Below are 20,701 nucleotides of genomic sequence, written 5' to 3' on the forward strand. Positions count from 1 at the left end.
CATTGCATCTTTTTTGTCACAGTCATTATGCCGCCCTGCATTTCTACACACACACACACACACTCATTGTTTGAGCATGTGACAAATAAATCCTTTTAAATCTTTAATCCTGAATCGTTTAACGTTGCAGCTGGTTGTGTGGGAGATCATTTCTATATACTTTAAGGTTGTTTAAACAATGACTCTGCATTATAGTTTACAAACTAATCCTAGGTTGTATTATGTGAAAAGTGACTAAAGACTTCAAATGTGAAGTGAAGTACAATATTTCCCTCTGAAGTGTACAGTAGCATTAACATTAAGCTGATAATTGTAGTTGAGTGCTTAGTTTCCTTCCACCACTGTTTGTTTTGTATTCTTGTGCGTTACTTAGAATTAGTTTTTAAACAGCTAAATACCATAAATGTGATTCTTAATAAGCGTTCAGTGTCCATGCACTGATCAGTCATGACAGCAGGCAGCAGGAAGCCTCAGCAGGCGGCAGCATAGAGGTGACACTAATCTGCATAAAAAAAAGAGGAAACAAGTGAATCATTAAAAAAACAGGTGATGGGAGTAATATACACTAAACATATAATCTATACAGTATCTGTTAATACCATGTTTCCTGTTGCGTCTTTGCTTTTTATGTATTTACGATTTAAAAAGAAAAAAAAGAAAAGCCTCCATCTGCTCCCCCTCCCACATGCACTATAAAAAAAAAAAAAGCCTGACATTAATTATTTGCTATTTTGCAGGCGGGAGTCTGCCCTTTCGCTAAAGGGAGTCATTTATCTCTTTGCATGATGCCTCAAACACACAATCAAATGATAACGGTAATTTGTCTTGCAGCTCATCACAAATCGGACGCAGAGTTATTCACGCGAGCAGGGAAATTAAAGCTGTTTGAGAGGACGGAATTCATTACGCTGTCCGAAGCACGAAGACAAGTCACCAGCAGTCACAAGTCACCAGCGGTCACAAGCAGTCACAAGTCACAAGCAGTCACAAGTCACCAGCAGTCACAAGTCACCAGCAGTCACAAGCAGTCACAAGTCACAAGCAGTCACAAGTCACCAGCAGTCACAAGTCACCAGCGGTCACAAGCAGTCACAAGCAGTCACAAGCAGTCACAAGTCACCAGCAGTCACAAGCAGTCACCAGCAGTCACAAGTCACCAGCAGTCACCAGCAGTCACAAGCAGTCACCAGCAGTCACAAGTCACCAGCAGTCACCAGCAGTCACCAGCAGTCACAAGCAGTCACAAGCAGTCACAAGTCACCAGCAGTCACAAGTCACCAGCAGTCACCAGCAGTCACAAGCAGTCACCAGCAGTCACAAGTCACCAGCAGTCACCAGCAGTCACCAGCAGTCACAAGTCACCAGCAGTCACACGTCACCAGCAGTCACCAGCAGTCACAAGTCACCAGCAGTCACCAGCAGTCACCAGCAGTCACAAGAAGTCACAAGTCACCAGCAGTCACAAGTCACCAGCAGTCACCAGCAGTCACAAGTCACCAGCAGTCACCAGCAGTCACAAGTCACCAGCAGTCACAAGCAGTCACAAGCAGTCACAAGTCACCAGCAGTCACAAGTCACCAGCAGTCACCAGTCACCAGCAGTCACAAGTCACCAGCAGTCACAAGTCACAAGCAGTCACAAGTCACAAGCAGTCACAAGTCACAAGCAGCTTTGCAAGTCAAGTGGTTCCCATCCATAGGTTGTCGTGGTAACTGCCAGTCTTTGCCACCGATGGGAGCAACTTGATGTCGGCAGCCATCATCACTCTGCAGCTTGAGCTCCGTTTGATGGCGGTGGGGAACTTGAAAGCAGTCAGTTTTCATGTAAAACAGGGTCGCAACATCAACAGCAAATTGCTGATCGCTTCTCCACTTCTGAGCAATAACATCAATAACAACGCGGTTTATGTCTGCGGTTACCTGGGGAGACCCTTCTACCTTTGATCTCTCTGAATGATGCTGATGACAACAAAAAAAACCTTGTTTTCTTTGATACTCTGAAAGCTTTTCTGCATCAAGGGATTTGGGAGCGAAATGTATCATGGCAAGGTCTGCTTTTCAGGGCAGACATCCCTGTGGTGGAAAAAGTACTTCATCTTTGTTTCTCCTCTGGAGCATCTCCAAAGGGAACATTACTGGAGTCAGACTCTTACGTCGCTCTGGCTTTTTGTTCGTGTCCTCCCCCTCCTCTCTAGCGTTTTCTTTTTTTCTCTTGTTTTGTCCTTCTCTGGCCTTGGAAAAGCCTCGGGGGGGAATGTGAGGGATCCTGCTCTCACACAATACTGATTCAGTCTCGGCTGGAGTGGTGACACAAAAAACAACACCTCGTGGGCATTTGCTCTTGTATCTCAGTTGGTCTGGGTTGTTTCCCGAGAAAAAGACCTAAGTAGCACACACTACACGTAGGCGCACGCACGATTCAAAAAGAAGTCTTTCTTCTCATCAAGACCCCGCTGAGAAACTGTGTTCCAAGACGAGACATTTAAATACTGACTGACTTACCAAAATGACACACGGCAGAAAATGACAGCACATTAATGCACCTGTTCATGGATAATAGCTGTCATGATTGACAGAATGACCAAACCCCCGTTGTATTTTCTTTATACATGCTAAATCTGTGCAACATTGTTACTTGTCATATTGTCAGATATCACTGTTTTACAGATGATACACGACTGTTTATCTTTGAATGCTCTACTGTTACATAAATATCTAATATCTAAGAATGTTTGTCAAACGATGAATCCTACTCTGATGATCCGCTGACTTTTCCTCTATAGCGCCACCATCAAGCAAATTTTCAATTTGGCCAAAACTTTGTTTTCAGACATACAGTTTTGATCTATCTTTCATTTTGGGGGAAATCCCAACTTTTCATGCCTTAAATATGTCTTTATATGATTTCTATTGGTTTCATTGTTCATGTTTTTAATGATTCATGATATTGTTCTCAAACATTATACTTATAGTGTTACTGCCTATTTTCTTTTTTGGTTTTCTGCTAAATGTAGCTTTTAATCTTCAGTGAGGCTCCATCTCTGCATGAAAAGTGTTATATAAATCATTATTAATTTGTATATATATTACTAATTATTCATCTAGAAATATGTTGCAGCTCTATACATGTGGGGACATTGGAATATTATAAGTGATCTCTGTGTAGAAAGAAAGAAGTGATTTGAGTGTTACATCTGCGTTACACTAATAGTTTTCCTAGAAGTGAAATCATTGGGAGCTGAAACCTACTTGTATTCTTAGCCTGGCAAAGTCCATAACATATCAATTATCCCTGATTGCTCCGTGCTGCGAGGGCAGCATCCCTGCTTGTGCCATTATATCATCCGTCTAAATATCACCAAAGCCTCTTCCCACTCTGCAATCACACCGTTGTTATTATTCATTCATTACATCTGAAGCTCCAGAGTCGCTTTAAAGCCTCTCTATCCGTCCATATCTCGCACTACTTCATGATGCCTCACATCTTCCTAACCCCATACTGTGATGGTGGCTCCCGTCTCCTAGCAACCAACTCTCTTAGAGGAGGTGACAGCATTTGAGTGGGCACCCTCACCTCTCCACATATACCCCCCCCCCCCCCTCCCCACACACACACACCCTTCCTCCCCTTCATTATCCGGATGCTCTTCAAGTCAAGTAAACACACCTCACTCTGTGGTGCAGCCTGCTCCGTGCACTAAGACTCATAATGAGCCTGAATTGCCATTTTGTTTATTACAAAATATTTGAATGATGTGTAGATACCTCTAAAACGTTACATTCTATAGCTCATTCATATTTATGTGTGACCCTGATGCGTGACATGATGTCATGCACATTCAATACAGTTTCTTTGTTAATGGCATTGTAAAAATCCAGTAATTCCTCTCAGTCACATTCATTAGGTCACAGCAAGTCGCTAACTCAGTTTTATGTGCCACAACGATCCCTCATGTTACTTTACATTAAAACAATGATTGCAAAGAGGTACATGTAGCGTACATTTGGGGAAAAGACAGAACTGGTATCAGATTTGTATCAGCAGAGTTTCAGAATCGGTTTAGTGGAAGGGAACATTTGGATACCTACTTTTCTTTTGGAAATAATAACATTATAAATGTTAATAAGACATCAAGTCTGCAGTGTTGTGAAGTCACATGCATATGTTTTTTTACAGAAGGTTCGGCGGTCCAACTGTTCACTGGAGAGATCGTGAAAGAAGTGTCATGTTGGATTTTCCACAATGTGCCAAAAGCTCCTCATCAATACTGGAAGTCTGAAACAAAAGCTGACGTCAGTATTTGAGAGTTTTAAAAATCTGATAACAATATATCTGCTTCTATTAATTTTTTTTTTTTGGTCAGGGTCAGGGGTTAGGTTTCTTCATCTTTAAAAAGTTACTTAAAATGTACTTTAAAGTACCTTTAAATATTGTACTTATGAACAGAATAAATACTTTAAAAGGCCACAATACTGAATTCGATCCTCAGCAAACCAAAGTTTAACCGGAAATGTTGTTTATTCTTCTCAGTTTGACTCATGGAAGGTTGATGCTTGGCCCTGACTGAACTTGAGATCGTTTTTAAAAAGACAATGTTGTCAGATAAGAGGATTGTTTTGATGATGTCCATATATTAGCTGCCTGTTTTCACCAGTTACATTTGAATCTAAAGAGATAAACTGACAGATAAATGTGGCTCCCTGACATATTTCTGACACACAACACCAGCCGTGATCCCTCTGAGGTTTTTAAATGTAAATCGCATCACGCTGCGCTCACATTTGTGCTGGCTGCAGCCTGGAGCCACACTGATAAAAAATGACGTGAGTGGTTGACGATGCTAAATGGCAGCACTTGAAATAGCCTACCTGCCACCCTGCTCACCCACTTGCTGATGCGATCACGACCCCGTCAGCATCGTTTCAGCACCGCGGCGCCCTGGACAGCTCCTCCGCCTTCTGTTCCTCCAGGACCTTAAATCTGCGGAGAAAAGTGGAACTCAAAAGAAAAAAAACACATTTAATTTTGTTTGTTGACTGCGATTTATTTTTTTCCCACTTCGAGGAGCTCGAACTTTAAAGTCTCTCGGGATGAATATTAATCGACCAGCAAATGTCTCCTTTTTTGATTTCGTCGGTGGAGTCCAACTTCTCCAGGGGGAGGACACCAGGACAGCCATACCTGTCATCCTCATCGGGATTTGCGTGTCCGGGGCAGTTGGGAATTTGCTCATTTTGCTGATTTTCATCCGTGACTTTAGAAACGGAAAGGGCTCCGAGGTGAAAGCGCTCCTCGCCTCTTTGGCCTCCACGGACTTGGCGATCCTGCTGCTGTGCGCCCCAGTGCGCGCCCTCACCTACTACAAGCAGACCTGGACCCTGGGGAGCTTTGTCTGCAGCACCACGGACTGGTTCCAGCACTCGTGTGTGATTGCAAAAACTTTAATCCTTGCAGTCACCACCAGAGCCAAACACACGCTGGTGCCCAGCACCGCTACGGGGCCCCTCTACAGCCCGACGTGGATCCACGGAGCCCTGGCGTTCGTTTGGATTGTGTCGATGATGTTTCCGATCCCTCAGATGCTTTTCGCTTCTCTGGTGCCGAATGGCCGCGACACTATTTGCGTCTCTGAAATGCCGAAGTGCGCGTCTGACTTCATGAGTTTGTTCTACAAGATTTATCCAACTGCAGCCTTCGTGGTGCCGGTCATCTTCACTCTTGCCTACTACACAAAAGCGCTGCACACCGCGGTGAACCACGCACCCAACCCGCAGCACCAGAGCAAAGTTACCCTGCTTTTACTGTGTCTAAGCGGCGCCCTCGGGCTCATGCTGCTGCCAGAGTGGGGGACGTTCACCTGGATCAGGCTTGGGTACAACAAACCTCCCGTGGGTTTGATCATCTTTGCGCAAGTCCTACTTTACGCATGCAGCTCCCTCTCTCCGGTGATCTTGATGACCATGTACGACGACGTGCGCCAAGGTCTGATCAGCATCTGGTTCATCGCCACCTGCAGAGGCACAAAGCCCATCCGCAGCACCAAGTGTCCACAAACGGAGGGGAACGGAGCGGAAGTTGGAGCCAACGCCGTCGGCAACGCGGTCTCGAGCGAGAATGAGAAGAACTTCCCAGATGTGGAGCACTTTTGGACAGGGCGCAGGAATACGCACGTCGAGGAGGAGCAGGATCCGGTTCCGTGGGAGAGAGAGGAGAAGATGTTGTAAATCAGATTGTTTTTTTAAAATGTGTTTGGTTTTTTAGCAGTAGAGTTCAACTTGTTCTCAGCTGGTATAGTGTGTTTACCCACCGTGCAGACCCTCGTTCAACGGCTGTTTGCTGTCGTGAGCTTGATTAGGTGTAAAATAAACTTGTACACTATAATGTTTTTTTGATGTAACACATGTTTCTATCTATTTTGAATATCTGTTTTTGCCTGCAGTATTGCTGCACTGTCAACCTTTTATTAGAGGAGGTTTGTATCTACAAACATGAAGCCAATGTAAATATCCAGGACACTCAGCATCACGGAGTGAGTTGTGATTGTATACGTGTGGTGCATAACGTGGCTATTAAACATTCACAAATATGGACTGCTCTGGGTTTTTTTCCCCCAAAGGCTATAAAATAATTGAGTCTTCCTTAATCACGGATCAAATACAGTTCGACCATCAAATCTCTCCATTTAATTCAGAAGAGATGACATGCAGGTTGCATGCAGAGATCATTTCTCCATATTAAAATCACGACTATAATCCAGCTGCATGTTTTAGGTCAATCATAATATTTTCAGTGAAAGCAACAGTTTGGCTGTTTTAGTAAGTAGTGGTGTCAAAGCTGGTCAATGTTTATGTCTTTATTCTTCCTCAGTGTGAATGACTGCATGTCTCAGTCACACTAACAGACAAGTTGCCATAAAAGTGAATTATTACTTATTAATGTGTTCACTTTCACTTTAATGTGTCAACTGGTAAAGATGGTAAAGATTTATATGTAGGTTTCATTTATAATAATACATACACACTGTACTAGTTTATAATATGTTGCATCATTAATCTTAATCTAATAAAATTGACTAAACTTTTCAAATAAATGTAGAAAAAGTAAAACACATTTTCTTCTAAGATGTAGAAGTATAAAATAGCAGAAAGTGGACATACTACGGTACAAGTATCTCAAAATAGTGCTCACCACTGTGTAGAGGAAGTACAGGAATATTGGAATAAAGTATTAACGACACAATATATTGTACACAGCTATATGAACATGTGTAAGTGTATTACAGCATCTGACAGCAATTATAACTTCTCCTGATGATAAATACATTTATAAACATATTGTGTATAACGCCAGTGTTATAACACCTTTATTATATATTCATACTGCTTATAGACGATAAATAGGGGCAATTTAAGTATGGTGTTTCTTATAAGGGTTGTAAATACATTAATAAACACTTTAAAATGTCCTCATATCTGCTTATAACTATATTTTAAAGTGTTATAAACAATTTAGATGATAAATGGATTGAAGTAAAGTAAAAAAAATATTGTTTGTCACATTGTTTGTATTCAACAATCAACTTACAACACGATATAGGCAGAAAAACTCAATCAAAGTACAAATAAAGTGATATAAATGTCTCTGAGTCTTCACGAAAGTGTAGATTTCTTGTCTAGTAAACCGTTTATTTACATTTTTATACAGTGAAAATGAGAAGCCAGAGACTTAAAACCAGTGTTTCTTGAAGTATAAATGGTTTTGGTCATATATATATATATATATATATGTAATAGATAAAGAGGATGGTCAGCTGCCCAGCACCATCCCACATGACCTGGTTAACAGTCTAACCTTTCAGCGGTCGTGAAAAGAAACCTGCTTTTAGTCGTCTGTGTGTTTACCAGTGAAGCAGCGGCCGCCTGTGGCTCCGACGCCCCAGCAGATTTGACATTTTAGTCTGCCTGAGTGAAAAGAAAGGTTACAGGTCGAGGAGAAAAAAACAAACAAGCCTCTAAAGCTCCTCATCATGATTGTGCTCCGGCACATCATTTATTCATTGACAATGGACCATGTCTCCAAATGTCTGCCCTTGGGTCACTGGGTTTTTCATGATTATTCACTGAAGTTATAAAAGTTAACCAGCAGATCAGATACTGAATAACAGACATCATTTACTTTTTCTCAGCCGATGAAGGAGTCTATTTAAAAGACAAATGTACTAAATAACTGCTCCCACATTTCTCCTTCAACATCAATTAAAGATGGAGACACTGTGCTGTTGACAACTGTGTGCTTGTAACCTCGAAGGGAATACATTTTAATGTGAGGAATGTAAAAACACTGACTCACTGATTGTGTAAAAGGCTCAAAGTACAAACTTCTTACATCAGTAGCATGTTATTTATGGTTTAATAAGACAAGGTACGTTTATTTCTAACATGCAGAGCAAAGTGTCACAGCAGCAGAACATAATAAAGATTAGCTGCTTCCAACATACACAAATACAAACAGTGGAGCCGTATTCAAATGGACAAAAAAAACTAAACAGTTTACGCAGAGCGTTTACAGACAAACAGGATGAAACCTAAACAAAGGCTTTGGAGAAAATACAATGTTTAGCCTGCTTTTAAAAGAGGTTAGTGTTCAGGGTGAAAGCAGCTTCACCAGCTTTTAATTTAATCATTTTTAAATTTAAAGGCACTGACGGACTCCTGCATTTAATAACCTGCAGGCCATTTATACCTTTTTTGACAAGCGGTAAAGGACAGAAGAAATTACCAGAACGCCCTTAGCTGTCTGATTTACTTTTAAGGCAACGTCCAAAAGTGCTCCAACAGAAAGCTTTTTAACTCCCCTGACAAATTATGTCTCTGCATGCCGGTGAAATGATCCCACTAATGAGACAAAAATCATGATTCTCAAGAGGATATAGCTACATCTTCAAGACTGATCACACTGATCCTGATTTTACTCGTGTTTTGTCTCTGCAAATTCTGCTTCCACTACTTCAAGTCAAAGTTAATATCTTTATTACAAAAAAACAGGTTGTAACTTAACAGAGTGGATTTAAAATGATACGGATTCTAAATAAAGAAGGAAAAGATGCTTTGCAATACAGCCAGCAACATACATTATGTGCAGAGGATTACATGTACAAGGGCCCCTAGGGGCCCCTGAGTGCAGTGATGCACAGATAAACAAAACAAACCTGCAGCAAATATTCACAATCTTGTTCTAATCAAATATTTAGATTCTGGAAGGTCGGACTCCATTGTTTGTCAGTGGTGTGGAAGACGTATATAGCAATACTGTTACCACAATTGAAAATCCATATATAGCAATTTGTCACAGATACTTCCGGCAGACAGAACCTTCCTTCACTCAGCAGAGAATCGGGGTCGAGGTTGGGACACTTTCTCATAAGCCAGTGCGATCTGAGACAAAGTCTTTTTGGTGAATTCTCATCCATGTCACTGAAAGACACGGCTCACAAAGCATCCCTCGCTATCACAAGGCATGCCCAAGTGTTTGCAACACTTTTCTGAGATGTTTAATGTTGTCAGAGGTGCCGTGTGTTTAAAAAGCGGTATAGGCTGTTGTGTGGTGCAGCCATGATGCTTGGTTCACTTAACGGCAGCAGAAAAGAAATTAAACCGCCTTTGGGGGATGAAGTCTATCAGGCCCCATTTATACTCTATGCAGGCTGTGCAGAGTTCCCTTTAATGTACTCGTTTTCAATGAAAGCCGTCTCATTCATCATTCATACGGCCAGCGAGCTTCTTCATATGTGGGTTAAGGGTTAGCCGTCTCTGCTGAAGACTGAACTCACGAACTTTAACCAAGATCTGAACTCACATAAAATGAAAAAGCAGTCGGGTTGGATCGGCCGAGGGAATTAAAACTCGAGTCTTCTCTTTTCATGCCACTTTATACTTGTACTTCACTACATTTCAGAGGGAAATATTGTACTTTACTTTACTACATTTATGTGACAGCTTTAGTCACTATTCAATTGTTTGCATAGAAAACATATAAAGATGTTTTAAAATGAAACTACAGTATATACGAGAACAGCTGGAGCGATCAGTCAAATCAAATATTTTGATCATCATTTCATGGTTCCTGCTTCTTAAATGTGAAGATTTGATGCTTTCCCTTTTAATAATTTTAATGTGTTTTAAATAATGTTGAGGTTTGGACCAGCTCTGGGAGACGGTGACTACATTTCTCACTATATTTTAAATGTTTACAACTCAAATAATCAATCGACTAATGGGAAAAATAATCAGCAGATTAATTCATAATGAAAATGATCTTGACCTCAAACAACTACAACAACAAAATCCTGCTTTTACATGAATGCATCAGTAATAATAATCTAATGATATAATATATAATAGCATATAGTAACATTTCTCTGCATTTTTACCTTTATTGCTTTACATTGAACCACTACTGAGTTGAAATATCAGTGTGATGCATGAGAACCGTGTACATTATGACTCCATCTTTTTTTCTCTGTAGTTTTAAAGCTAAAGGCCTCTGAAAAGAGTAAAGTCCTGCTCTTTTATTGAGATGAAGCTGCTGTTTTTTCTCCCCACTCAACCGTGATGGATTGTTGATGTTGCCTCAGGCTCTCGCTGTGGCTTTATTTGTAGCCATCGTCTCTCAAAGGAAGGATTTCCCTGCAAGATATGAAAGGTTTGAAGCAGACTTGAGACAAAGTGGGACTCGCTAATAGTTTTAGCAAGAGCTGCAAGGAGGGTTAGAGGGTTGGGATTCGCCGAATAAAGATGGTTTTGTGTTGTTTAGTGTCCGGTTTGTTGTCTGTTCCCAACTGATTTTCACCTTCTCTTATTTGGCCACTCCGATGTCTAGACTGCCATCCAAATCATTGCTTTCATCAAATATCATAAAAGTAACAACTATATTTTCATCCATACACATCTTTGTTTTCCCAACATCTGCTTTTCTAAACACACACTGTCTCTTCTGATACTCCTCTGGCAGTGACCCGCTTTACGTTTAGTTCAGAAGGTAATGTGGAAAAATGATAAAGAAGAGATTGCCACCTACATGCAGAGACGACAAAAGGAAATGTACGGAAGGAGATGTCACAGACTATGCCACCCACATGGTTTTATTGACAGGTGATCTCTAAGTGCAGAGCTGCAGCAGCAACCGGAGTAATGCACGTTTTATTAATGGAAATGTTGTTTTGTTTTGAGGTTCAAAACTCAAAGCGGTGCTCCAGAGATTTAAAGATGTATCTGAGTAAAGTTGACGGTCAATATGGAAATATCAGCGGATAAAATATCCAGATCTTTAGTTCCTAATATGAGTCAAGCTCCAAAACCCTTGAATCCTACACTTCCCATGGTGCAGTGTGATATTGTCTTTTTGTTTGACATCAACTGAGGTGTTTATTCTCGTTCCATCGGTCACTTTCCCCAGAAAAACAGCATATAAGTTAAAATCGTCGAGCACAAAGGCAGCACTGTGGTCATGATATTTACCTCTTTGCATCTTGAGAGATGTCTTTTTATTCTTGAGGCAATGCATTTATTGTAAAATATTTAAAGGCACGTTTGCAGGATAAAGAACATCTTATCATTAAAAAACAACAACTTTGAAACAAACATTGAGCCCATTCAATCCCTGTTTAACAAACCTGTGATATAATGAACTAACAGCCTATGATGTCATTATCCTTCCCATAATCCTCCAGTAATTCAGATCACACGGGACCCTGTCCATGTTGTTAACTTGCTTCTTGCATTAAATAAGATTATTGTCACACAAAAGACGGATCTCCTGTCTGTACACATCAGTGGATGCTCGTGTTATTCAGGGAATGTTTTTGTAAAAGCATACTGTGTGTTACTGGACACAGTAGACTGCTCCTGACTCAGTGAGTGAGTCAGTGGCGCCACCTTGTGTTTAGACATGAGCATAAGATTACACTTGACTCAGTCATGTTGCTGCTCTGGTGTCGTAAACTTGTGTTTTAGACCTAATTTAAACTCATGTAACTTGTGTTTTTATGATTCAGCAGATCTTGGGATTTATTGTTTTCCCCCTTAACACACTTTACACTCTCAATTACACACTTTTCCCTTAATCAGATCAATACTTCAAGAAACAACACAAATAATAAAACATAGCTGAAACACTGAAACACACCACGAACTTTTTGAGGGATGGCAAAAAGCATACAAACTGAAATGATAAGAAGCCTTAAAGAGGATTCTTCTCGAGTCTTTTGACCTTTGGTCTTCTACTGGAATAAATAAATAAACAAACAAACCACTGCGGTCGCCTATAGTTGTTTCTCACAGATTAATCATGATTAAATGCGGATTAGTACATTTGAAATCTGTGCTGCATACATATCAGCACAAACAATATGATAAAAGCACAAATGTAATAATATCAGCAGTGGTGGAATATAAAATGTACTGAAGTATTCTCAGTACAACTTTCAGGTACTTGTATTTCACTTGAGTATTTCAATTTCATGCTACTTTTCTGCTCCTCTACATTTCTGTAGTTACTATTTTTTTGTGGTTGTCAATCCTGTTAGATACTTTTAATCTGGAACAATTAGACATCTTTCAAAGATCATCGTGTAATGTACAATATTTCTCTCTGTATTGAATCGGAGCAGAAGCAGAGTAGAAATAACAAAGTGGCATGAAATGGACATATTCAAGTACAAGTACCTCAAACATCCCACCACTGTTTTTTAATCCTACCGGATTTTCTGCTGTTGAATACCAACTTTTTCATTAAGGAATACAATTGTTATGGTCATATTTTCTGTTTCATGTATAAATAATACAATTTGTTCCCTCCCCTTTGTGTGTGTGTGTGTGTGTGTGTGTGTGTGTGCGTGTGTGTGTATGTGAACGGATTAGGATCAGGGATTAGAGACAGATGTAAAGCAGAAGTCTAGATCCAATCTAATTCTGCTGCCGTCCCATCCCAGCACACCAAAGGTCACCGTTAGGGTCACGATTAAGCACGCCCCGCCTTCTTCACCGCCTAACCTCTATCCTATTGGCCCGTGTTTTGATGGACGGCGCTCTCGTCCAATAGGAATGGAGAACGAGGAGCTCGGCAGTGAACAGCGGCGCAGATGTGTGTGCGAGGAAGACAGCGCAGGTTTTAGTGAGAGCAGGAATAGCTTCTGACGGAGAGCCACGAACTGCTGAGGCACCAAAACACGAAAGGTGAGAACTATATTATGTGACATTACGAGAAATGTATTAACTGTGTTATTATTTAGCTTTGTTTAACAACACATTTCAATGTTTGACACGCGGTTAGCTCGTCTTCGTTGTTCCTATGCATCGGACTGTGTCTTCCAAACCTGCTTTGTCAATTCTTGTTATCATAAAATAGGCTTGAAAAAGTATTTTTCCCAACATATTTCAATATTCTATAGGATGATATTAGTCGCTATCGTTATTGTTGTTTGTGTGCAACCGTTTCTTTCTTTTTGCCCCCCCCCCCACCTTCCTATTCATGTTTACTCCAAAAACTGGCTCGAGCTATTTCCTCATGCCAGTTTGTAAATCTTAATACATCTGCTTTCACTTCTTGTCGAATGTCCCTGTGTGTAATAACAAAGTTCAATTTAATCTGAACTCTCGCAAAGCTCCGTGAGACTCAAATAAGACTTGAAACAGTAGCTGTGAGATTTTCATGAGATCTGTTTTGCATGAAATTTGACCGACACGTCTTGGAAAGCCAAGGAGACAGCACTGCAAGAAGAAGGACTGCAATGGCCCACCAGTTTAGAGGTCATTCATTTGGCTCAGCTCTGCATAATTCACTCTCGTGTCAAGGTGCTTCCCCCCCTCCCCTCTCACACCACCTCACCTTGGCTTGGTAATCTAAAATCCCTCGTCACTTTACACTTAGATGCATGCTTGAAAATACAACCCACAAACGTCCTACATTCCACTTAAAGCTTGAACACAGCTAAGCATATTGACCTGTCATTCTCTGTGTGTGTGTGTGTGTGTGTGTGTGTGTGTGTGTGTGTGTGTGTGTGTGTGTGTGTCAGGTAAACCTCGGCCTCTTGAGGGCTAATGATACATTGAGGAAGACTTTGCTCTTTGGTTTCTACCTCTGACATTTGTTCCGTGTTGACACTAAACCTTAACGTACTGCTCCATTTGACGAGGCCGGTGATGACCGATAATCCTGAGAAAAAACGCCTCCCCCGACTGACAGCAGATTACTTCATCGGACTGTTTAGATACAAACAAAGTGAAGGTTTTAAGGTGTATTCAATACAAAACAAAAAGAGTGCCCAGGCTTTGTATTTGATCCTGACAAAGCCTTATGAATGTGTGGGTGTGTGCACATTTAAAGTTCAGATATTAAGCTGAAGTGTGGAGGTGATTAATCAGTGACTAGTCTGGGCCTGTTCACCTTCTTCGTCTGCCAGACTGCTGCAACCTTGAAGTGAAAGAGCGTTGTCCTCCCCTTTGAAAACGGAAGAAAAGAGTTGCAGCTGTGCAGAATGAGTCGCACACATTAAAAAGAGTTTCTCGGAAACTGAAAGGAAAGGGTCCCATTTTCCTTTTTTGTACCCCCAGAGCTGCAGGATGTCTGATCCTCACTTTCACTTTCGGTTTCACTGAGTAAAAAGTCCCGAATAAGTGAATCTGTGATCACTGCAGACAATAAAGATCAGGTTGCCATAATGTGTTTTTGGGTACTTTCCCATCTCCCATGTAGATACCAGGAGCAGAAATTATATTACGTCTTAACTGTCTCTGTGTTTTTCTCCACTTCCTCATATTTCACAGATGTCGTTTGCCAGTGACAAGCTGTACAACGGATACTTGCGGCGGAAAATGCCGACAATTGTGAGCAAGGTGAAAGTGAGAGAAATAATGATCCACCTGCCCTGCTTGACTCCTCACGACCGGGTACGTTTCATTAGGTGTAAAGGACTCGGGTTTGTTTGATTGGTTCTTCTTCTTCGGGTGTTGTGGTATCTTGCAAAAGCCGTTAAAGGAGGCAGAGGAACGTGTTTATTGGTTTCATGTACTACTGTAAAAGTTACCGACTTTAAGAGTACAAGTATAAGCAATTATATTTGGCCAATATTGATATAAAGTCTATAACATCACATCCTATCATAAACTTTTTTTTGGTTATTGTTAGGCTTTTATAATGTTTATTACCACTGATGACATTAACAGCACATTTTGAACAATAAGCCTCACTAAAAAAAATCATCAGTACATTAACAACAAACCGATAAATTGATGTATTCATATGCTTTTTTTTGGTATGAAATCTAATTTTAGGAAAACATAGAGGCAAAAAGAGAAACGTATGGGAACTACGACAGCATGGTGCTTCTTCTGGACTGTCTGAAGAGAAGAGAAAACTGGCCGGAGCAGTTCATCGACGCACTCGAGGCGTGTGAGCACACAACTCTAGCAGCAGAGATCAGAGCAGAATACGACACTCTGAGAGGCATCAACAGTGAGTCTTTAAGTCAAGTACCTCGTTCTGTGTATTATTCCCTGTTGATCAGAAAATATTTAGCACTACCTCAAACTAATTCTATCAAAGTGATGAAAGTAGTATGTGAGACAATAAAGGAATTCAGTATTTAACCCCAAAATAAGTTCCAGAGATTGTGTGAAAATCGCGGGGTCATATATCACAAAAACAAAAAAATACATCTCGTCAGGCTTCAAGCACTGCGTTTGTGTCCAGTAAGCCGGAGCGCTAACCGATCAGCATGCTGTGAGGAGCTACTGGTAAAGCTTCCTTCTAAACAACAATGGCGGCTCCTAAAGAGGTTAGCGTAGATGCTGCAATAGCATCAGTTATATCAGAAATGGAGAGTATTATTTCATTGAAAAATGAGCAAAGAACGGCCTTATAGGCTTTTATGGATGGAGCAGATGTTTTCGACCGGCGTCGGCAAGAGCGAGATTGACAAATGTTGGACTCAACATTATATTATGGCCAAAATAATAAATGTCAACATCGCTGTTGATCATGCATATGTGGAAAACCAATATCGTGATTGCGCTTAATACACGATTCATTGTGCAGCCCTACTCAGCATAGTACATTGCAGTCATTTGGAAATAAAATGTTTGCATAAATGTTAATATTGTTGTGTATTTGTGGCCCCCGCATGGACAGTTAACAGGCGAGCGTGTGACTTACGGAGCTTTATAAGCTCATTTATACAGTGCAGGCAAAACAGCTGTGTGACCTTCAGAGACAGCTGTGTCGTGAGAGAACGGTGTCATGAAACTCTAAAATCTGAAATGCTAGACTTATAAATTGTCAGGGTGAGATGTTTCTGGATATCTGTAAGTAACATACTGCACACTGAACACTTCAGTGGAGATAGTGAGCAGCTTCTAATGCGTGCACACGTCGTGTTTTACTGAAGGAAGAACTTCATGCACATAATAATAAGATTTTTAGTTAGTTAGGAACTTAATTGTCTATGTTGTGGAAATTTGTCTCCAGTTTCACCACACATTTAATATAATAAAAAACAATATAAAACAATTCTTTAGGACAAAGAAGCAGAAACACAGTATCAATTTGCTGGATGTTTCCTTCATTTATTTTATGTATCGGTTCATTTAAGAGCGGGACAATAAATATATTGCCCCAGATATAGCACAATGCTCATTTTCAACTGTTGTCTCTGGGCTTGTATAAAGTGCACATATAATAACAATATAAAAATGTTAGTTCCACATTAACAAAAACACCATTTCAACATATATCAGACCTTAATGACAATATAAAATATAAAAAACATAAATCCACATTAATAAACACACCTGTAGGACATATATCAGACCTTAGTTACAATATAAAAACGATAAATACACATAAATACATCCATTTATCGGACATACAGCACATGAGTGCTCGTTAGAAACTCCAGTAAGTGAGTAAATGATAACTGAATTGCTGTATTATTACACAGTCAGCTAGCCCCTCGGGAGCTTTAGTCACATGTATTCAAAATGGATTTAAAAGACAACGTTGTTTGCTTTGCCCTAGATTCCAACCCCAGCTCCCCTCCAACGACTGTCGTCAAGGCACACGTCCATCCAGCACCATCTGCCAGTCCTCCGCCCGTCCCAGAGAGCGGTGCAAACAGTCAGGCTGCTGTCGCTCCGCCAGCCGAAGCGTCGCCTCCTCCAGAGCCAGCCGCCGAGGCCTCCCCCCCTCTGGAAACCCCCGTGCAGCCACAAGTTCCCGAGGCCGTTTCTCCACCTGAGCCGGTCCCTGAGCCGGTCCCTGAGCCCCCACAGTCAACTCAGGTTGAAGTGGCAGCCCGTCCATCAACGCCTCCCGCGTCCCCTGAGAGCCCAAACACTCAGACGAGTACAAGTCCAGCGCCTCAGAGGGAGGTTAACTCCCACCAGGAGCCGGAGGAAAACTCTGAATCAGACATCCTGGACGTCTCTGGTGATAACGGTGTGATCCCTGATGAGGAGAGCGCAGAAAACAGCGAGGTATCAATCGACCACGTGGCCGATCTTCAACCGCCCCAGTGTGAAACGGACACTCCACCTGGCCCGGATCCTCTCCAGACAACTACCACCTCCACAGAGGTCAGGCCACCGCAGAGTCCCTCTCCGACCCAGATGAACTCGGATGACACCGATGGATCCTCTTTCCTCACGATGACCCCAGAGAAGCCTCCAGTCCAGGACACCACCCCTCCTGTGGACCTCAAACCAGCTGTTGTCCTGCAGCCTGAAGAGACCTCTGAACCTCCGACCACGCAGGTGAATACCGAAATATGTTCGTTTTAAGACTCAGTAATAAAAACACAAAAGATGTCTCTGGTACTCACTTTATTTGTTTTGGTCCTCAAACCTTCATCAAGCAAAATTAACTAAAGGTATTAATTCATGAATTTTACTTGGTGAAGGTCTGAGGACTGAAACGTCATTATTACAATAGAATACAAGTGACCAACAGTGGGAGAGATTTTTTGTTTGTTTCACCTAAAGTTTTAACCAATAAGACGCTCTGGTGAACTTTACAGTAAACCAATATTCATATTATAGATTCATTGCATTCTGGTGTATTTTGAGTCTCTTTGAGTGCTGTAATGTGTATTTATTTATCCTCTGAAATATATTTTTCTGTGTTAAACCTCCAATTTAGCAGAACAAGAATAACCTAAAGTTACTTCTCGTTGTTCACATCTATGGAACAGAGATGCACCACTTAACAAAGAGACAGTTCAACTATTACTTTAATAGTTTTGAAGCATTTTAGTGTGGAAGATTAATATAAAATTGTGTTTCTAAGGCCAAAGTTTTCCTGAAAACAAAGTTATATTTACGTTCAGTGTACAGATTTTCTGATATCATTTTTTCCTGAAAAACATTTCAATCATGGGTATTTTCACCCAAGGACAATATACTCTTATGTTGTTCAACACTATGTTTGAGAGGGATCGATTCAACTTCACTTGGAGCTGTTAAGCTGTAGTTTTGACAGAGAAAAAGCTACACCAGCTTCCTTTTTTAACAACTAAACTTGACCTAATTTTTACCTGCAGATTGTTGAAAGCAGCCCACAGACAGAAACTGCAGCTGCATCCTCCCCCCTGCCGGGTGCTGCTGGGATAGACGCCTCTCTCTGTGATGACAGCCATGTGTGTATGAGCAAGCCTGGCCAACTCATCAGCATCCACCCACCAAATAATGGCAGCCCCACTGTCTGTGCACCCAGCTCCCCGGTGCAGCCTTACTCGGGCGACAGTGAGCGTCTGGAAATCAGCGATGCTGCACCGGACGCTGTGACCTCCGCCCAACCTCCTGCGTGCTCTGCTGTCAGCTCCATCGCTGCGAGTACAGCGTCCGCACTGCCGTGCCAGGAGAACGGCATTGCTCTTAACCACAGTGAACCGGAGGAAAACCACTACGAGTCCCCTTGTCAGAGTTTGGAGACACACCAGGTGTTGACGCATGTGGTGCATGTATCAGAGGAGCCGTCTATCCTTGACCTGGACGGCCAGAGCCCAACACAAGCTCAGATCGTTAACGGTGAAGCAGCCAAGGAGATCGCCTCTGCACCGCCACTTTCCACCAACACTGCATTGAGTGTACACACCCCGTCCAGTGAGGACTACCACCCCTCTGAGCCCGCACCCGCTGCTGATACTTCACCAGAGTTAAAGGATTCAAAGAAGAAGACGGCCTCTTGCACCCAGCTAGCTAATAAAAAGTACATTCTGACCGCTGCAGGAGTGGGCGCCTGTGCACTGATTTTGGCGTGGAGGTTTAGGAAATAAGGTGATTTTAATACCTTTTTAAAGGAAGTTAAGATGAGGCTTTTGAAAGGGGATCTTCGGGTTATGGTGCCTTATTGTATCACTGGGAAGGCGAGAGGCAGCTGTTTAATAATAACCTATAGTAATAATAGCTGATTTGCCAGACCTTTGGTCTTAAGTATGTTGTGAAGTCGGACCATGTTTTAGTATTTTTAATGTTGAATGACGTTTTCCCTAGTGAGCAAAAACCAAACCTTCCCTTCCTAAATTAGTAATGGAACTTCATGCAGCTGAGGTTGAGATCTCAGGTTATTCATGCACTCGCTGCAAATATGTGGATCGTAAAGATTCACTTCAGCTGTGTATTAGTGATAGAAATGTTTGTATGTTCACTTCCAAGCACTTTCAAGATAAGACTGTTGGCTGTCATCCAGTGTTAGTGTACAAAGGACCTGAATTATACTGGATGTGGACTGTGGAAGACAGAGTACCAGCATCACACTCTGTAAATGATGGCTAGTGCACTGTCTGTATTTATTTGTACATATTTACACTATATAGGTATTTTAAGATAAACGGATGTGTTAAAAACATTCCAAAGCACTCAATTCTCAAAGAATCAGTCAGCTAGAAGCTGTATATTTAAGTAACGTACTTTACAAGTTGTAAATGGCCCGTAGCCCAGACCAGTTATTCCAAAACATTTAAAAACTATAGCACTTCCTGTTTCTTTTAGAACCAAAGAGAGTGTTAATCGTGAGATGTCGTGTTAGTAGCTTCATATTTAACTGGGTTTTTAAATGGTCATTTTTGTGGTTATTGCTTATTTCTTCAGTTTTGATGTTTGAAAACATGGAGTTAGTGTAAACATCACTTTTGTTTTTTTTTATGCAATGAGATCAAATTAATAATGCACAATACAAAATTGGAAATAGGTAAATCTTGCCGCACTGTGTGCTCTCTGGCCAATGTTTTGAGATGGTATTTTATTTTTCCATTGGATTTTTCTCTCCTTTTAACTAGAAGCAAGTTTGAGAATTCATGTTGTGTGAGCTGCAAAGATGCTTTGTCTATTTAATGTATTGCTATTATGGAACACATGTACAATCTCATTGTAATCTCAGTTTAAGGTTTGTCAAAATGTCGAGTCACTGTCTCTGGCTATACACTTGACAATCATATAAACAATAAACCTAAAATTAAAAAAAAAAAATCCTTTATTGAGTGTGTATGTTAATTTCCCTGCAGAGAAAAGAAGAAAAAAAATATATATATAGTGCTTGTATTATAGATGATTTGGGAGTAACTGGATCATTCTCATCAACCAAATGCCATTTTGCATCTTAAAAAACAAGCTGCAGAAAATGCAACGTACTTTAAACTTGTTAAAAATTTGGT

The 20,701-nt window shown here is 41.1% G+C and overlaps 2 protein-coding genes across 2 annotated transcripts; both read left to right on the forward strand.

Annotated features, from left to right (window-relative positions):
* Positions 1 to 5,090: 5,090 nt before the first annotated feature.
* On the forward strand, positions 5,091 to 6,224 carry LOC306707808 (G-protein coupled receptor 151; the record flags this gene model as incomplete). The annotated part of the gene is made up of 1 exon (XM_079175429.1): positions 5,091 to 6,224. The coding sequence occupies one exon, from the start codon at positions 5,091 to 5,093 to the stop codon at positions 6,222 to 6,224; it is 1,134 nt and encodes a 377-aa protein (XP_079031555.1).
* A 6,926-nt stretch (positions 6,225 to 13,150) lies between these two features.
* Positions 13,151 to 20,140, forward strand: mavs (mitochondrial antiviral signaling protein). Its single transcript, XM_079175321.1, has 5 exons — positions 13,151 to 13,232; positions 14,823 to 14,945; positions 15,330 to 15,510; positions 17,071 to 17,804; positions 18,590 to 20,140. Exons 2-5 carry the CDS (start codon positions 14,823 to 14,825, stop codon positions 19,322 to 19,324), a joined length of 1,773 nt encoding a protein of 590 aa, XP_079031447.1. The 5' UTR covers positions 13,151 to 13,232; the 3' UTR covers positions 19,325 to 20,140.
* The last annotated feature ends 561 nt before the right edge of the window (positions 20,141 to 20,701 follow it).

This window comes from Pholis gunnellus, assembly GCF_910591455.1.
Source record: "Pholis gunnellus genome assembly, chromosome: 15".
Classification (NCBI taxonomy): Eukaryota; Metazoa; Chordata; class Actinopteri; order Perciformes; family Pholidae; genus Pholis; species Pholis gunnellus.